The sequence below is a fragment of the Denticeps clupeoides genome, chromosome 7, assembly GCF_900700375.1.
Source record: "Denticeps clupeoides chromosome 7, fDenClu1.1, whole genome shotgun sequence".
NCBI lineage: Eukaryota > Metazoa > Chordata > Actinopteri > Clupeiformes > Denticipitidae > Denticeps > Denticeps clupeoides.
In genome coordinates this window covers 7,560,944-7,578,443 of record NC_041713.1, presented here as the reverse complement: position 1 = coordinate 7,578,443, position 17,500 = coordinate 7,560,944, and the positions used below count along the sequence as shown (strand labels likewise).

General features: G+C 47.0%; 1 protein-coding gene across 10 annotated transcripts in view; it reads right to left on the bottom strand.

Moving 5' to 3' along the window:
• The window catches only part of nfixb (nuclear factor I/Xb), a 96,142-nt gene that overhangs the window by 76,645 nt on the left and 1,997 nt on the right, over positions 1 to 17,500 (bottom strand). For 9 of the 10 annotated variants that reach the window (XM_028985701.1, XM_028985698.1, XM_028985692.1 and 6 more), the window contains exon 2: positions 14,523 to 14,606. In XM_028985701.1, the coding sequence (XP_028841534.1) occupies positions 14,523 to 14,606 (84 nt within the window). Of the gene's footprint in view, positions 1 to 10,936; positions 11,156 to 14,522; positions 14,607 to 17,500 lie in introns of those variants that run through there. The other variant, XM_028985696.1, reaches the window with a different exon arrangement.

Below are 17,500 nucleotides of genomic sequence, written 5' to 3'. Positions count from 1 at the left end.
TCATCCCCCACCGACGGCGTCCTCACAGAGCTGGCCTGACAGCATGTCTCACAGAGCACGAGAGGGGACAGGAATAAGAGCGCGAACACGCCGAACATCCTTTTTCCTATCGGCAAATCCTCCTCCGCACATCCCTTTCCCCTCTTCCTGTAGTGTTGAACTAATAAAGATACCGGCGCGCTCTCCTCCGCGTCAGGAAACGGCCCGTACTGAACAAGCAGAAAAAAAAAAAAAAAAAACTAATCTGTGCCGCTTTTGGGGGGGGTTGTTCACCAAAACCGGGCCCCCGTACTCAGGAGGGCAACATGAGCGAGGCCTGATCTCGCCCCAGATAGGCGCTGCGCTCCCGTCCCCCATTCACGACGTTAGGATCTGAGAATGTGGCTCCAAATTACCCCTCGAACGCACAGAGGAGCCCACTATACCTTATCGCCGGACAATTTTATTCAAACTATTTGCAACTCAAGCAAGCGCGCACCGGGAGAAGACAGGTTGGCTGGCCGCGTATTGGCCCGAAATGAATAGTGTCTTTTTTTTTTTTTTTCGCTCTCTCTCTTTTTTGACCCCCCCCTCCCCTCCTTCCAAAGCACAGAGATCAGGGCTGGTAACTATGGGATTTGGTGCCATAGCCTCTCTCCCCCTGGAGGCAGTAATTGGGTTATGGAACACAACCGGATCATTGTTTTAACAGTGGAGGGATTGTACCGGCCAGAGTCCTAGCAGCGACAAGCCGCACTCACAACAAATGCATTTTAAGGAGGCGGTCATCTCTCTCTCTCTCTCTCTCTCTCTCTCTCTCTCGCGCCCTTCTCTCCCCTGCTCGTCTCTCCCGCTCCCTCGCGCTACGTCGCTACGTCCCACGTTTGCCGTTGTAGTGTGTTTGTGTGCTGCGGCGGCGGTTAACGCACTGTGGCGGCCGGGGGACGCGCTGGTCGCCCCGAAACGGGTGCAGTATGGTTATGATGCATTTGCATTCCTCACGCTCCCCGCGGGAAATACAATATGCCTGTATCGGCCGTTTTAATCGCGGCCCGCTTCCAGGGGAGAGTACAAACTGCCTTGTGTATGAAGTAACCCCCCCCCCCCCCGCCGCCTGCCCTGCTCTTCCTCGGCGTGCACAGAGTGCCTAAAAAATATGTAACACGCTGATGGATTGACAAGGAACCCGGCAAATTGCAGCCCCCTCCCCGTCACCCCAAAGGAGCGGCACCCGCGGCCTAAATGTGCGTTCTGCAAAGTTCTCCGCACTTTGCCCGGACTGTATGTATATATTTTAAGTCCCGTCGGTGAAAGCCGACTTGTTTCGGCGCCGTGTGCATTCCCGCCACGCGCATATGGCTCCAATTTCAGACGTATTTATCAGCGCTGCGTCAGGCGCCGCGCAGCTGGGACCGACTGAAGGGGTCCCAGTGAGAAGAGAGGAGCGGGCGGGGAACAGGGAAGCCTCGCCTTGTTCACGGAGAGGGATGTTTACTGAAAGAGACCGCTGGAATGGTCAGACAAAAGTCACAGAGCCGCGGCGATAAACAAACTGTATATAAAGGTCCACTCCCAGTGCATTAATATAGAAGAAACCAAGCCGCCAGGCCGCGTCTGGTGCCATTTCTATGTTATATTTTCGTTTGTTTTAGTAAAGATGGGCGTGCAAACTATTTACACAGTGTGCCATTTTTGTAAAATTCATGTTGCGACATCTTGACTGATCAACTCTAAGTCACAATGAATGAAAGCATTTGCCGAATGAACATAGATGTAAAAATGAAATCATATATTTTTTCTATTTAACCTTCTTTATTATCTGATGTATAAAACATTTGAAGTGGAAACCTTTTTTTTTTTTTTAAATCTCATTTCACTGTCTACTGTACCATCTTCCCACAGACTGTAGTCCAAGAGAGCATTTAAAAAAAAAGTTTTAAACAAAAGTTGTCTTTCAAAAGTGTGCCACAAAATCTGGGATGCATAGTTACTTGGTCGAGATCCCCGCTGGTCACATGAACGAGCGTTTTTAAAGCGCAGAGCAAACACGAGTGACTAGACATGTTATTACGAAGCCACGACGACTGATCTGAGATCAGTAGCACCTGCCTGTGTACAGCCTTGCTGGAGACACTGTCTAATTGTGAGACAGGGTAAATACTTGTCTAAATCCCAGCTACATATTGTTACCCAATACTGTAACTGCAGTGAAAATGGTGTAGAGGGAGGATATTTTTTGTATATATAAAAGTGGATATGAAATAACTTTGCAGAAGCCATCCTGTGCACGTTTACATTTAGAAATTTTTGTTACAATAAGGCCAATTTTTAAAAGCGTATTCAAACCTGTGGCACAACAGAGGCAGATGAGAACGAAAAAAAACGAGTTACAGAAAGTATAGACAGACAGAAAACGGCCCTGCCCAGCTCTGCTGTTAGTTTCTCTTAGTATGGCCTACAGCCTGCGGCCTCCAGCCACGCATACACACACACACACACACACACACTCCCTCTCTCTGTTTGCTCACAGCTGCTGGGCCCTGAGCAAGAGTTCATTTGAGGTAAAGATATATTATATTATGCAACAGCGTATAGATTTTCCAGCGCTGGCCGCAGGCCAGTTTCCTGCTCGCCCGAGAAGGAGGAGGTGAAGGAAGGCGCTGCAGTCTCTTTGTTTCCCTCCCAGCCCCAGACAGAGTCAGTAAAAATCCACAGCGAAGAGCTGACACCCAGACAGACAGATATACCAAGGAACAGGATACTCCTGTTGCTGGTTAAAGATTGTGGTGTGCCTCAGGTCTCCATTTTAGGTCCTGTTTATTTTGTAAATCTCTGTTTTACGAGAAAGCTTGTGTTTGACTTCAAACTCACAATCCAAATTTCTGAATAGGATACATTTTTAATATCTTAGGTTAATAATTTTTTCAACAATCTTATCTAAGATCAAAGTTTACCATTGGTTTTCAGGATGATGTGTCTTTCACCTGGGTCCAAAAAGGCAACTCAGACGTGGCTGTAGCTCCACTGCTAAGCTTACGTTGCCCCAAGGAATAAGTAGAAAATATTCAAATAAAAACACAATCATGGGCCAATAAAAATTCTCCCAAGCTGGAGGTGGAGCTGGTCCTGAGGAGAGCCATTGGCTGAACCTCACTGGATCTGGCCAATCCCGGCCATGCCTTTAGCGGTGTTTGGGAGGGCCTTTTGCGCCTGTTTGCTAATGCACGCAATTTTCTCCTCAGCCAGGTGTGGGAGAAATGTGCTAATATGATGACAGTCTTGATTGTCAGAGATTTGTGTGTGTGTGTGTCTGTGTGTGAGAGAGAGAGAGAGAGAGAGAGAGAGAGAGAGCCATATGGGTTAAGAGTCAGTCGAGGATCTGGCACACGTGGCAAACTGGCACTGCTGCAGACTCTCACTTTTGGGAACGTACACACACACACACACACACTCTTTGGTTTAGTGGTGCTGGGCGTGATTTCCGCACTCACCACCAGATTGACACGGATGAGTCAAGAATGCACACCTGCGCTTCGTGTGTTTAAGTGTATGCAGGTGTGGGAGGAGGGCGAGTGTGTAAGTGTGTATGTGTGAGTGTGTGCGTTTCTCTCTCAAATATCCATTAGACATTAATCTATAACATGTGCATGCATACATGTGTGTGTGAAAGCAAGAAAAAATAGAAATCTAATTAACACAGAATACATTAGAGTATTAGATTTAATAACATCCACATAATCTGATGTCTATGTAATAAGAAGCCTGTACAAACCTAGACAAAACCATGACCTTCAACGGAACCGCTCCAAGCAGGCTGAGCACCGTCATTGCCTGCACACCCACACCGATCTGCCCTCAGTTCTGGGATCAGTTTCCATATTTGCTTATAACTGAGCATAGAACATATCTATAGTAAAAAAAATCCGGCACCAAGTGCTAACATATTTGATATAAATATTCACATAAATTGAAATCCGAGGACTTTGGACCGTATGCCAAAACCTCAGTCTGAGTGACATTTTGCAATGCAGCGAATTGCAGAAAAAAAGGCAGCAGACATGTCAGACTGTGCTGATCCAATGAGGGCTGGAGACAGAAAATAATACTCCATCAAGCGACTCATATTTGACACACATACACCCAACTCCCACTTGCAATTTTTATTACAACAGGAGTTCAATTAACTAGGCTACAATTCTATATCTGTATTATGTTAAAGTCAGATAATATGTATTATGTATATTTTGTCAGTTGTAGTCTGCTACTTTCTTCAGTTTCTTCACTAAATGTGACACTTTTGTCTTTTCTGTCACTTGAATTCAAGAACTGCAGCCATAAAATGATTTTTGTGGCATTCTATGGCAATGTAACAAAGAATCTTATCTAATTCAACCGGCAGAAATGGAGAGAAACCCAGTTTCATTGGATGAAGAGGGTAACCAAATCATTCCGGGAGGCTTGGTTCCAGAATCTGCCTGGTAACAGAACGGTACCGAGGCAGGAGTGTCCCAGTGTGTGTGTGTGTGTGTGTGTGTGTGTGTATTAGAACCAGACCCACAAACACAAAAGCGATGCCGTCAGAGCGGCACACACTGTCTGAATCGAGTGTTTTGTTGCGAGTGGTCTGGAAAACCAATTGAGAGGTTCTACGGCGCTTACATTGACGGCTAATCTGCTTGGGTACATATTGTTCCATAGCCGGCATCTTGCTACAACTGCCCAGCCCACTTTCTAAACAGCGCCAAATGTTCCGTCGTTTTTTTCTTAATACGCAGGCTTCATTCATTCATGTCCCTTGATTTCATTCATGCATTAATTGGACCCTACAATCGTTCATTTAACTTCTAAAAATGAAAAACAGTCCTGCATAATGTATCCAGTTATCCCCACCTTCTGAAAAATAAATATATGAATAACATTCGGATTAATAAATGCACACGAAAGAAAAAAAAAAACACTGTACGCAAATAGACTGAAGTGCTTATGCATATACAGGCTCAATTATGTAATTTGCACGAGCGCTCCGTGCGCAAGTGTGGGTTCCATAACCATGGCAACGGCAAAACATATCAGCAGCCACAGAACCGCAATGGAGCTTTGGGCATCGCCCGAGTTCTGCCAAGGTGTAATGCATGCCAGTGGTGACATGATGAAGGGAAAGGGAGGAGTAAACACACACACTCTCTCTCTCTCTCCCTCACACACACACACACACACACACTGGATATCCTCCTATTCTTCTTGGCTGGAGACTCCCGTGGCAATAGCAATAGGAATTCATTCTCCACGGATGCTGGGACAGCTGTGCAGATTGCGAGCGAAAGACGCAGTTGGTTTAGGCTTTCCTGCTTACAGCTCAAGATTAAAAACCGAAAGAGAGAGAGGAAAAAAAAAAAGAACTAGATGGTATTTAATTCCAAGCTATCGTCTGCACTGCCAAAACACATACAATTCAGCCAGCCTTTGTCTGCGCTACCACCTAATATACCGATTCTCAAACAAAAGGCTTCAAGTGCACTCTTTTGTAAACCATTGATGTTTCCCAATAATGCACCGAGTACGTGGTAAAATAATGGCTCTTTCAGCGCGCATGTTATTTCTCTAGTCTCCCTGTGGGGTTCGGTAGCAAATAATACGCCATTTTTAATACATTTGTGCATTTCATTGGCTAATTCTGACTGAGGCCCTTGTCACCAGGGGGTCTGGTTAGCACCACAACACCACAGAGCCCAGCACCACAAACTCAGGAGTTTTTGTTGCGGTTGTCAGGCTGACTGACCCAACCCCCACAAACACCAGCTTGGCTCCCCGGGCCAAAAACCCTGGTAAGCGGCCTGTTGAAAATGAATAAGTAAAGGGAACACAAAGTCCTCGGCATTGCTGGCACGATGTCCTCGCCGTGTCCCCAATTTGGTGCAGTGAAAAAAGCCACCGCCACAGGACACCGTTCAGGCCAACGGGAGACTCCGGTTTCAATCGGTGTCGCCACATTTAAACCACCACACAAAGAGCAGAGGCACATACGCCAGTAGCATACGAGTCCCGAGCTCGTCTTAGTGCCAGACTAGCACCAGCAAATGTACCACAGCATGAACCTCCTACACGCACACGCGCGCAGCTGAAAAACCGGAGAACGCCGAGCCCAATGTTTCATCTGCACGGCCAAAAAAACTGATTCCACAATTTTTCACAAAGCTGTTCAACAATAATTATCAATTTGGGAAAACTTCAGCTATTTCCGAGACATTGAAATGCTTCCAATGTTCTGTTAAATGAAAGTCTAAGTCCAGTATAGTCATATTATATAATTGCCGACCACTAATTCAAAGAAAATCGTAACACCACGATGTGATATGTAAGCCATTAAACCAGTTATTTTATTATCACAGCTACAATTTATCCTGCTTATCCGCATTATAGTCTAAATATTATATTGTGTAGTGCTACATAACAGTACTGAGAGCATTTTTGTAAAATCTGAACTATGTAGTTGCCACCATTCCACCCGAAAAAATTCGACCCCAAAGCACTGGCTAATCCAGTGATAACAACTAATCGGCATTAATACCTCTGGATGACTTTTTTTTTTTTTTTTTTACATGCTGAAGGTGGACTACTACTGAGTGTGTGTGTGTGTGTGTCTGTGTGTGTATTTGTGTCTTCAATTTGACAAAATCCAACATTTCTGTTTATTCAGACTGCGGTTCCATCAGATTTTAATCCCCTGAACAGCTGTTCCAACTCATTTCCCAGGCCTTGGAAGAGAGAGCGAGGCAGAGAAGTGGAGAGAGAGAGAGAGAGAGAGAGAGAGAGAGAGGGAGAGACCAGCTCACAAATGTGAGTTAATGGAGCTTTCAGAGGAAAAAGGGCTTTAAGTCCAGCAATCGGCTGACCTCCCCTGAAAATAATAACTCGCCACAAACATAATACTTTTATATGCTTTATGTGGTTTTCTAGAGTCAGCGAGGTGAGGTGGCTTTATCATTATAATTCTAATCTGCAGCTCTGACAATGATACATAATGATTTTTACGGAGAAAAGAGGGAAAAAATGTTGGCCACAGACTTTAGCTAATCTACCATTACGAATGTCAGAGCTAGTGCATACAATTGATGCTGATTAAGACTGATGAGCATTTTTTGTATGTTACGGGTCGGCTTTTTAGAGCTATTATGGTCATGCATTTGATGGAGTATCTTTCGGGGGTGGAGAAAATAAAATTCTAAGTAAAAATATTACAATTGTACAAAATCTTACAATGGTGTTAAATAGCTTTTTACTTTACATGTTCTCTCCTGCCAAAAGTAGATATGACAATAATTGATAACATTGGTCCGAGCCATCAAACACAAGCACAGAAATGTCAGCGCCTTATTATCGGCTATATCGGGTAAGCCTTTTTTTTTCAAAGCATGTGTTGACCGGCCTGAAAAACATTTATCATACATCGAGAACATGTGATAACATCTCCGATCACTGCCAGTAATTAGTACAGGGTGAATTAAGGCTGTCACACATCAATGTGACAGAAAGGCCATTTTCGTCCTACACTGCCGGCAATCGTTTCCATATGATTAACTGCGCGCCTTTGTGCATCACATTTACTGCTCTAATAATGGCCACCATGATGGTCCATATGAAGAGACGGGCCTATCGTCTGAGTAGGTGCATACAGATAACAGGATCATCCGGGGGGGAAGTGCAGCGCCCCGCACGCTTTTTAACGCTGCGGATTTCGGCCCCGCAGAGTTTGTAGCATTTAATGATGACTGAAAAGGTTTTACAACTGTCCTCGCTAGTTATTAATTAAACAGCTACCCGTTTAGAACCGAGCCACCCGGCACGGTCTTGTCTGAGGGCACTAATCCTTTGCCACGGATGCAAAACTGTATTAAACGTTGGAATGAATTTTTCATTGTCAGACCACCTCCTGTATTATGCACAAAGTACATGGCCACGTAAATGGAACTTTTGGCTTTCCATACATTGTCTCCGATACGAAAACCAGTTCCCCGCGCCGCGACCTGCACTGGCCCCAAAGCTTTTATCGCAGTTAATAATTCATTTGATTGTTTACATTTGTTGCCATCTCTGAATTTCTAAATTTCTTTTTAATTATTAACTGCAATTAAATACACCCCCCCCCCCCAAAAAAAAAAAAAAAAAAAGCTTCCAAAGTCCCGGGACCCCTGCCACTGCCTCCGGCCGAGCTCTCCGTACTTCTCTCTGGACAGAGAACCATGCAACACATTGGCAATTACGACCAAAAAATAAATAAAAGAAACATTATACTGTCAGTTTGGAGCGACATTAAATTGCTGACGTTCGCTCTGTCGAAAAGCTCACGACACTGTATTTCTGCACATGTGCAGCATGTGCGGCATTGTGCTGTGAGGCTCTGTTCTCAATTAATTTTAATTAACGGAAAAATCTCGCACTCCGTGCAACTTTCATTGTTTTACCATTCAAACTGCTGCGCGGTGGCCTTTTCGAAAAAATAATCTTTGCACTTATTAGTTCCAGAGGCCGTGCAAGCGCACAGATTTTATACTGTACCGAGAAAACCTCAGGTCCATAAAATACTGAGGGCAGAAGGGGTTGAGAGGCAAACGCCTGCGCAGCACTTTTCAGCACATTCTTCATAACAAAAAAAAAAAAAAAACTCTGTGGATCACGCCAGAACATTATTCTGTAAAACTGTACTATCAAATGTGCAATGCATAGTATGGCACGTAGGCCACCTATAGATGACTTTAAGAGACTTTAAGTTACACATAATGCAAGACGCATATGTGCTCATGCACATTTAAATCAGTGTCATTTCAAAACAGTCAGAAAACATTTTATATATGTAGCATAACACCATATAGATGTATTATATAATACTATATATGGAGTTCCAACGCAAGAAAGGTGAAATATGACATCATGAGTGACTTTATGGAATTTAAATCATATCAATAATAATGTACTAAAGCTTTCAGAAGCTTTGCAGTGGCTGTAAATTTATAATATTCTCTTCAAAATATGCAACAATGACTGTTTGACAGTATGAAATATAAAACAGACTGCAGTCTGCAACCAACAGTTCACGCACACACACACACACACACACACCCTCAATGCTTCTGGTTACAGACAGCAAGGGCATGGACGTAAAATTGTTTTAATAAAACCGCAGTAAAATCAGGAATGAATTAGACACAGTGCTGCCTCCGCCAGCCCAGCGTCGGCCGTGGCCCAAGGATAAACAAGTTTACTGCGTCTGAGAAAGTCCAGCGCTACTCCCGCTCTGCGATCACGGCCGCTGGGCTGGACCGCGGGCCGAGCGGGTCCAGAGAAGCCGCTAACCCCCCCCCCCACTCCGCTCCTTATCAAGGCAACAGGAATGGCCTCAGAGAAACAGACAGGAGTCAAAAGGTCACAGACGGCCCAAGTCAGATAGGATGACACATAATTATATTCTTCATATCGGCATGTTGCGCCGAGGGCTCAGGTGAAACTTTCGGCGCTTCTCGACCTGGTCGCGCGTGGAATACCTCGCTTCCACTGAGGAGCACCCCGTGAGCCGAGGTGGAGAGTATGCAGCTGCAGCACTGAGGGGTGGCGTCCCTACAGCAATAAATACGTTACGTTGCAGGACAGGAATTACTAACACACATTATGGCACGTAACTGGCAGCGAAAGAGCTGCGAGTGGGGAAAAAGATTGCGCGATTGTGAAACGATTGTGAAACGACTGTTAAACGGGGTCCGCAGCCCAAACTGGACTCTTCTTCTTCTTTTTTTTTTTTTTTTTGGGAGGGGGGGGGGTGCAGCAGATTATTTCACATTATCCTGTTAAATAAAATTCAACTTTTAACTCCAAAATATATCTTATACAACTACAAATGAATTGAAGCCCAATTTATGACACATTTATAACAATCGTTCCGATGTTGAGGGCTTTTCTTTTACAATCCATGACAGGACGGCCCGCAAGTGAACATGTACACAACTCACGGCTACAACAGACATTTTGCAACACAGGCTCAGAAATACAGAATGGGTTCCGAGGGGAAAGAAACTTTTTTTTTTTTTTTAATATTGCATGGTACAAAATATATGCAATATAAATTTGAGCCTGCAGGCCCTGTAATGTAATCGTACACACACACACACACACATACATACACACTCACACGAAAAAAAAAAGTTATGTAAACGTTTTTCTGTTCATCCATCTTGTGGCTGCTGTAAAATTATATTTTCGGTGATGTGACATGTAATACCCGACAGCCGAGCCTCTCCGCAGACTTGGTGACACTTGACAACACAATGCAACGCAGGTGAGTAATTATCTGCTGAAATATTAATAAGAATAGTGGCAATAATAATGACAACGTCGCCGTTAAGGGACGTGGCGTTTTTACGGCCGCCTGCGGAACGCGCTGCAGGGACAGAAAGAAGAAAAGTTTCTCGGCGGTTACTGTGAGAATCGGAAAAGAAGCGGAACCGGTTCGGGCGGCGGCGGCTCGGATCGGCTCGGTCCGGCGGGCGACGCGGTCCGCGACCCCCGGTGCCCCCGGCGCCGTGACACCCCGACAGGTCGGCGCGGCGCTACAAAAAAAAAAAACCCCGCGGCGTGCAAAGTCCGTCCGCCCGCTCGACGCGCCCGCTTTTATATTAAATGGATCGGCGAGAAGCGCCATTTTCTCCTCGAACCATGTGCAGCGAAACGCGTAAAGCGGAGGGACGGAGAAAGAGAGAGAAAAGAAGCAAGTGCGGCGGACGCGCTCCTCGAAAAGTGAACAGAGTGTTTTAACAGAGTGTTAAAACTGAAAATATATATATATATATATATATATATGTATATATAAATATATATATGTACGTATAATAAAAAATAAAATAAAATGAAACAAGTCGCGGACCCCGGCGGGGGGGGGAGACGCGCGGCGGAGAAGAGCGTCCTTTACCTGCGTCAGGCAGTACGGGGAGTACATGGCTGCGTGTCGTGGGGGGGGCCGCGGCGGAGCTCTACACAACTTTGGATGCGACTTCGCTGCGGCGCCGCATTGCACGCGCCCGCCGTCCACTCGCGCTCCGGTTCCACGCTGCTGCAGCGGCGGGCGGCGGCAGGCTAACCCCGCCTTACGAGGCTGAAAGTGAAAGCTTACACAAACTTTTGGTGGAGAGAGGGGAGAGGAGGAGGAGGAGGAGGAGGAGGAGGAGGAAAAAAAAAAAAAAACTTTCTCCGTCTCCCTCTCTCTTCCTCCCGCCCTCCCGAGTCCTCCTCTTCCTCCTCCTCCTCCTCCTCCTCCTGCCGCTCCGCGCGTCGCCGAGGAAGGAACGATCGAGTTGACGACGTCGGTTTGTTATCAGCGGGACCGCGCTATTAACTTTAATTTGCGACAATGGCGCGCCCTGCTTTCTCCGTCCTTTTCTATTTCTTTTTTCTTTTTTTTGGAAAAGGGGGGGAAATCCCGTGCGCGGAACGGGGCTTTTTTTCCACTCTCTTCCCTATCAAGATGGGGTGGGGAAGGAGAAAAAAAAAACTACAACAAAAAGGTTGAAAAGGCGGGTCACGTCGGGTGACCCGCGCCGGACCGATTATACAGAAGAGCGGGGCAGCTTCCAGGCACCTCAGGGGCCCCGGAGGGCCCTGCATCCAACCAGAGCAAGCCCGGGTCCAGAACACACCTGAACACACCTGCATGTATTTCCCTGACTAGAATATTTTTTTATTTTTTTATTTTTTTGGCTGTGCAATTTTTAAAGAAAATAAACCAATATATATATTCAACTATCAATCTGTATTCATGTCATCCTGTGATGCAGTTAGGCTTGAGGAAACCTTACTGGACGACCGTACTCGCTGCCTTCAATGAACGTATATATAACGCATGCTTTCCTGCTGATTACTGGATATAGTGTAAGACCATGCAGATAAGGGCGGCAGCTCCGTCTTCCGGAAAAATTGGAAATGCACGGGCGGGTAGGCCTTTTAGACATCAATGATTGCAATTCAATGAATTAAGACGCTCTTCGTTGCGATTCATCTATCCGGGCAGCACATATAACAATGTAATTACCCATTAATTACACAATTTTTATAGACACGAGCACAATAATACCTACAAAACAGCATATGGAGTCCTCGGATTCAGCATTCTGACTTCCGAGCTCAAAAACGTTGCTATGCTGCGTTGGAGAGGTAGAGTAGCTGCTGTTCTGCGAGGCACGCTGACATGTGGAACCACATCTCACTATGTGTTTTTTCCCCCGCACAGTAAACGGTTTTATACGGAGCATGTGTGAAAATCAGCCACTGGTCAGCAAGTTAAAACAGTGATAGCGCGCTAGTTGTAGCACGAACAGCGTATGGCGGCGCATGTTTTCGGTCCCTCTCGCATTCTCTCGCTCTCTTTGCGTCGATTTAACAGGTCTCGCCGAGCTGCCCCTGCATCTTTGTTCTAGACTCGTCTCGCCTGGCTGAAGGAAGGAAGGAAGGAAGGAAGGAAGGTTCGAAAGCGAAGCCGGAATAAATCAATAAAGGGGGAGGAGAAAAAAAAAACCCCAAAAACGACTACAGCATAAACACAGCAACAACGGCGACTGCACTGTCAGTCAGCGTGCAAGAACAACATTCACTACTGTGTAGGCCAGGCGGTTTATGGCGAAGAAGCAGCCAGTTCTGGCGACCGACAAAACATTTTGGAAGTCAAAACAGCCCCGCGGAACGAAGTGTGCGCACCAGATGACACAGATCTCACACCGAACACACACACACACACACACACAGACACACACGCGCAGGCCGACTGCACAAAACGAGCTGAAAAGTTTTATATTCATCTTATAGAGGGGGGGGGGGTTTGGAACGCGTCTCAGGGCGGGGAGGCTGGCGGGGGTGAAGTCATTGTGGAGAAAGTGGAGCCGGAATTTTTGGATCGGCCTTCGGAGCCCTGTAGATTTATGGGGCCTACTGCTTGTGCATTTCCACCGCAAGCGGCTGTAGGGGAAACAAAGAGATCTCGGCGCTGTGTGGCCAATTACTGCACACGGCCAAGGGAGCCGGGGAGCGGGGGAACGGGAGAGGGGGGCGAACGCGGGCCGCATCACCAGCGCACACCGCTAGCACGGCCGCTGGCAGGCCGGCGTCACCGAAGAAAGCGACTGGAGGGGTTCCCACGCGCTCTCGCGAAATTTCCGAGGCTACTACATCTGATAAGACACCCCTGACCGGAATATACGCTCCTTATCTGCACCTTTATCTGAGTCGAGCACATTTTTGCTGTAATGCATGCAGAAACCCTATGCCGGGAGTTATACTTTAAACATCCGAAAGTATGCATCGCATTTCCGAGCCACCTGGTGCATGTACGTTGAACCCGACTGACGGAAGGAATACATTTTTTTTTTTTTTGTCCTTCATCTCCTCTGACTTGAGAACACTGGGTATGATTTAAAGCGTGAACTAATTTAATCCCTAAATCCTCAATGGCCTCGGGTTATGGCAAAATAAAACCGAAAAACTACCATGACTCAAAAGTTGGCTGAGTGAGTAGCGAATTTGCAGGGAATTAGGAGGTGAAAAAAAGGAATGTGACCCCCCCACCACACACACACACACACACCAAATAAAGAATGCAGGTAACACAGCAGCATCAGGTAAGTAGCACGAAATGGATGCTATGAATGGGTGGCGGGCAGGTGCCCGCTGACTCGGGTCTTGATACCTGAGTGGCGCTGCCAGGCCCATTTTCCTGTCCATGTTCCCGAACTCTCTGGCCCCTGATATCTAATATGGTCATTTTTTTGGCCCCTCCCCTTTTGTCCCGCGTCCACCAACCACAACAGTGCAATCTTTCGCTCTCCGTGTCTGCCCCTGTGTCCCGGCCCCCCCAGCACACCCCCGCCAACCCTCCATTACTGCTCATTTCTGGATCTCGGGACACTCGATACACTAGAGCAACCCAGATTTCCTCAACAACAAGAAAAAGGCCGTTTTTTTTTTCCCCTGCTGGAAACAAAGAGTAGAAAAAACGGCTCCCACCTCATTAACAATCACATTTTCGGCGAAGCACAAGGCTCCCAACTCCATCCTGCTTCTCCTGCTTTTATTGCCATTTTATTTCACTCCCAGAGCTGTAAATCCAATGTGCGCTCTGGGTGGAATTTTAAAAGCTGTGGAAGTTTCTTGTGCACGAGCGTGTTGCTGTTTTTCTGTTTTCGTCCAGCCTGCAGTGTAGCTTATGCATGATTTTTTTCCTCCTCGGTTTTATACAAGTGTGTGCGCTGCACTTTATCGTTATAATTTTCGTTCCCACGAGAGAATGGCGCTTCAGTGAAAGTTGTAAGGCGTTTTTGAAATAATGACTGTAATGGCTTGCAGCTGAGAACAGGGAGATGTGAATGACATTATGATTGTGGTGCAATTACCATGAAAGCGGGCTATCAGTCAAATTATTACTGAGGACTCACAAACATGAACAATAATAATAATAATAATAAAAAAAATTTAATAATAGCAATGATAATAATAATAATAATAATGCATACCCTGTAGGAATCAGATACTACAAAGCATTCAGGCATCCCAGGACCTCTGGATGGGTCTTCATTCACCAGAAAGGTTTCGGTTGCCTGTAATGTAACACAGCAGTCACTCACACAATCATTGAATTAACCAAACAAGTAATCAGTGATTATTGTTATTATTACGTAATACAGTGCAAAAATACATCAAAAATGGTAACCGTGTGCAATTTAATTGTGATATGTAGCGCCTTGGCTGTTTAAAGGAGCCTGTGGCCCGGCCCTTAGAATGAAGAGCTCACAAAAAAAAAAAAAAAAAAAAGAAGCGAGCAACAAAGTGGAGAAGTGCAGACGTCCCCCGCCTGTCCACACCTGCGGACTTTTCCCCGCCAGCCCGTTGCTTCATTCAGCACAGACCTGCCGCGCGGCTAACCGTTCTCAGGTCACTGCAGCCAAGGTATTTTTGTAAAAGTGTCGTCTCCATTCAGTCGGGTTCATTTATATGCGGCAGGACCGGGCAGCTGGGCCACAAGCGCTGAATGACCGGCTCGGCTGGCCAGCCTCGATAACGGCCAAGAGTGCAAACCCCGCAGAAAGGCCTCGGCGATGCCGTAGTCGACAACCATCGCTAGTCAATAAAATCAAGACATCGCCCGGTAATGTCTCGTCTCGTGGAAGCATCAAAAAAAAAAAAAAAAAAAAAGACGTAGAACAAACGCTCGCAACACAGGAGTTGCGCACTCGCACACATAAAACACACACACACACACACACACGCAAAACACTATAATAAGTCCCAGACATTGGCTAACCACGCTGTGGCTAAAACACAAGCTATTCATATCCCCGGCAATGAGAGGTTAGCACTCCTCTGCATTTAGACGAAGGGCCGCTGGAGCTCGGCGTATTGTCTCTGCCTCTAATAAAACGTGCGCCAGTTAATGTCTGCGTGCAACTTTGCAAACTCACGGCTCCGAGTGAAGACCCCAACGTAAAGGGCGGTGGGACGTGAAGGGGGCACGGACGGGCGACGTGGCCCGCTCTGCGGTGACGGTGGGAAGAGAGGGGCGTCGTTTGATGTAGCTCCCTGCAGAACTGGCCCCCTTCTGTACGCTTTTATGGAGCATGGTATCAATTATATATGCCACCCTTTTTCTATATATGTGCAGCATATGCCCAATCCATATGGCCAGCCTCAAGCAAAAGCGGTCTCTAGGCCATACTTAATTAACACTTAAGAAGCACCCCCCCCCCAATACACACCAATAAATAAATAAATAAATAAATAAATCAAACATTTGAAGTCAGGCCCCGTGTTCGCTTGACCTAAATAAAAAATAATAACTTTGCACCCGGCACCGCGGCCGTCTGTGATCAGCGTTATCGTCCGCTGTGACGATCGCATGCGCTCACAACAATTACGGTTAGTTTTTTTAAATTAGCAGCGCGTCGTCTACCCTCCACAATTAAAATTTGTACGTGGCACGTGACGGGGACGTGCGGAAAGTGCTCTTCATGCAGCACAAATCGCCGCTTCCCCTCCTCTCCGCTCCCCCCTTCCACATCAAACTGCACATAGGGGGATAGAGGGAAGCTCCAGTTGGCACCTCTTCATGGCACGGGATAAGACGGAACGCATACATACATACAGCGAGCGGGCAAGGGCCTGAAAGAGACTGGAGAACAAATAATGAAGGAGGGGAAGGGAGGAAAAAAAAATAAAAATAAAAAGGAACCTGCTTCCCCTCCCACCTCCAGTAGCCTCGCCGGCCGCAACAGAGGCCGCGTCTATAAGAGGATCTGCGGCCTTTGGCGCCATTGTAAGAGTCTCCGCTGTCGCCGTCCGGTGGCAGACGCCACGCCGCGCTCGGCGCCGCCGTTAGGGCTTCCGGCGCTTTTTCATCTGCCGGCCGGAGCGAGGGAGCGAAGGCGGCTTGGACGGGGCCGGCTACCGGAGTCCCGGCGTGCCCATTAGCGAGCTAACAAACCTAGGTAATATGGCACGCACATCAAAAAGATGAGTGTTTGTTTGTGTTTGGGAGTGAAAAGGAAGGAAGGGGGGGGGGGGGGGCAGAATATTTCTACTAAAAAAAAGAAAAGAAAACTTAAAAAAAAGAGAGAGAGAGAGAGAGAGAGCGAGCGAGAGTGGGGAGAATCGTGAGCTCTGTGAGTCGATGCCAAAGCCACTTCAGGGAGTAATGCTGGAAAAATGAGATATATTATACCTGCTTCTCAGGAGGTGGTGGAAAGAGTGGAGGTATAATGCCTCCGTAGGTGGAAAAGATTTCCAAATTTCTCACAGCCGCATTCAGACGTGATTCGGGACTATGGGGCTGAAAATTGCAAATTCTTTCACGTTAGCGCTGCGAAACAGGAACATGTTGGTACGGAACATTGTTAGTTTGCATCCCTGCAATTTTATGCAGGGCACGATGTACGAAATCAAGTAAAAAAAAAAAAACCCAATTTCAATGTCACGAGCATCATCCCAGATGGCAAAACGTTACCGATTCAACAGCGAATTACGACCGGTGACAGATCCTGACTGGGCTACCGAGGAACGTGTCGGTTCCACGTCCCCAGCGTCCCGGCCTGGCCTGCCTCGGAGCAGGTCGCAGGTCTTGTTGGAGCGGCGCTCGTTCGGGAGGCGTAGAGGGCGTGTCCGGGATGAAAAGAGCTCCCGGCGGCCGTCGGCGCCGCGCCTTATCGGGACGCTGTGCTGCGGATGAGTGGGACGCGGCCCGGGCCTTCAGGCTGCGAATTTGGGCCTCGGATCTTCCTGCCTCGGACCGCTCCAGGCGCCTGCTTACGCCGCCAAGGCTTCGCCTGGCGTCTTCTTTCTCTTCTTCTCCTTTCTCTCCTTTCTGTGCGCGCCGGTCCTTGAGTTTCGTACAGACGCCGGCTGCCGTTAATGCGCCGTCATTGTTTCCCGCCGCCTCCCGTCAATAAAAACTTCGCAGCGGCTCGGGAAGAAAGTGGACGTGACAACAACAAAAAACACA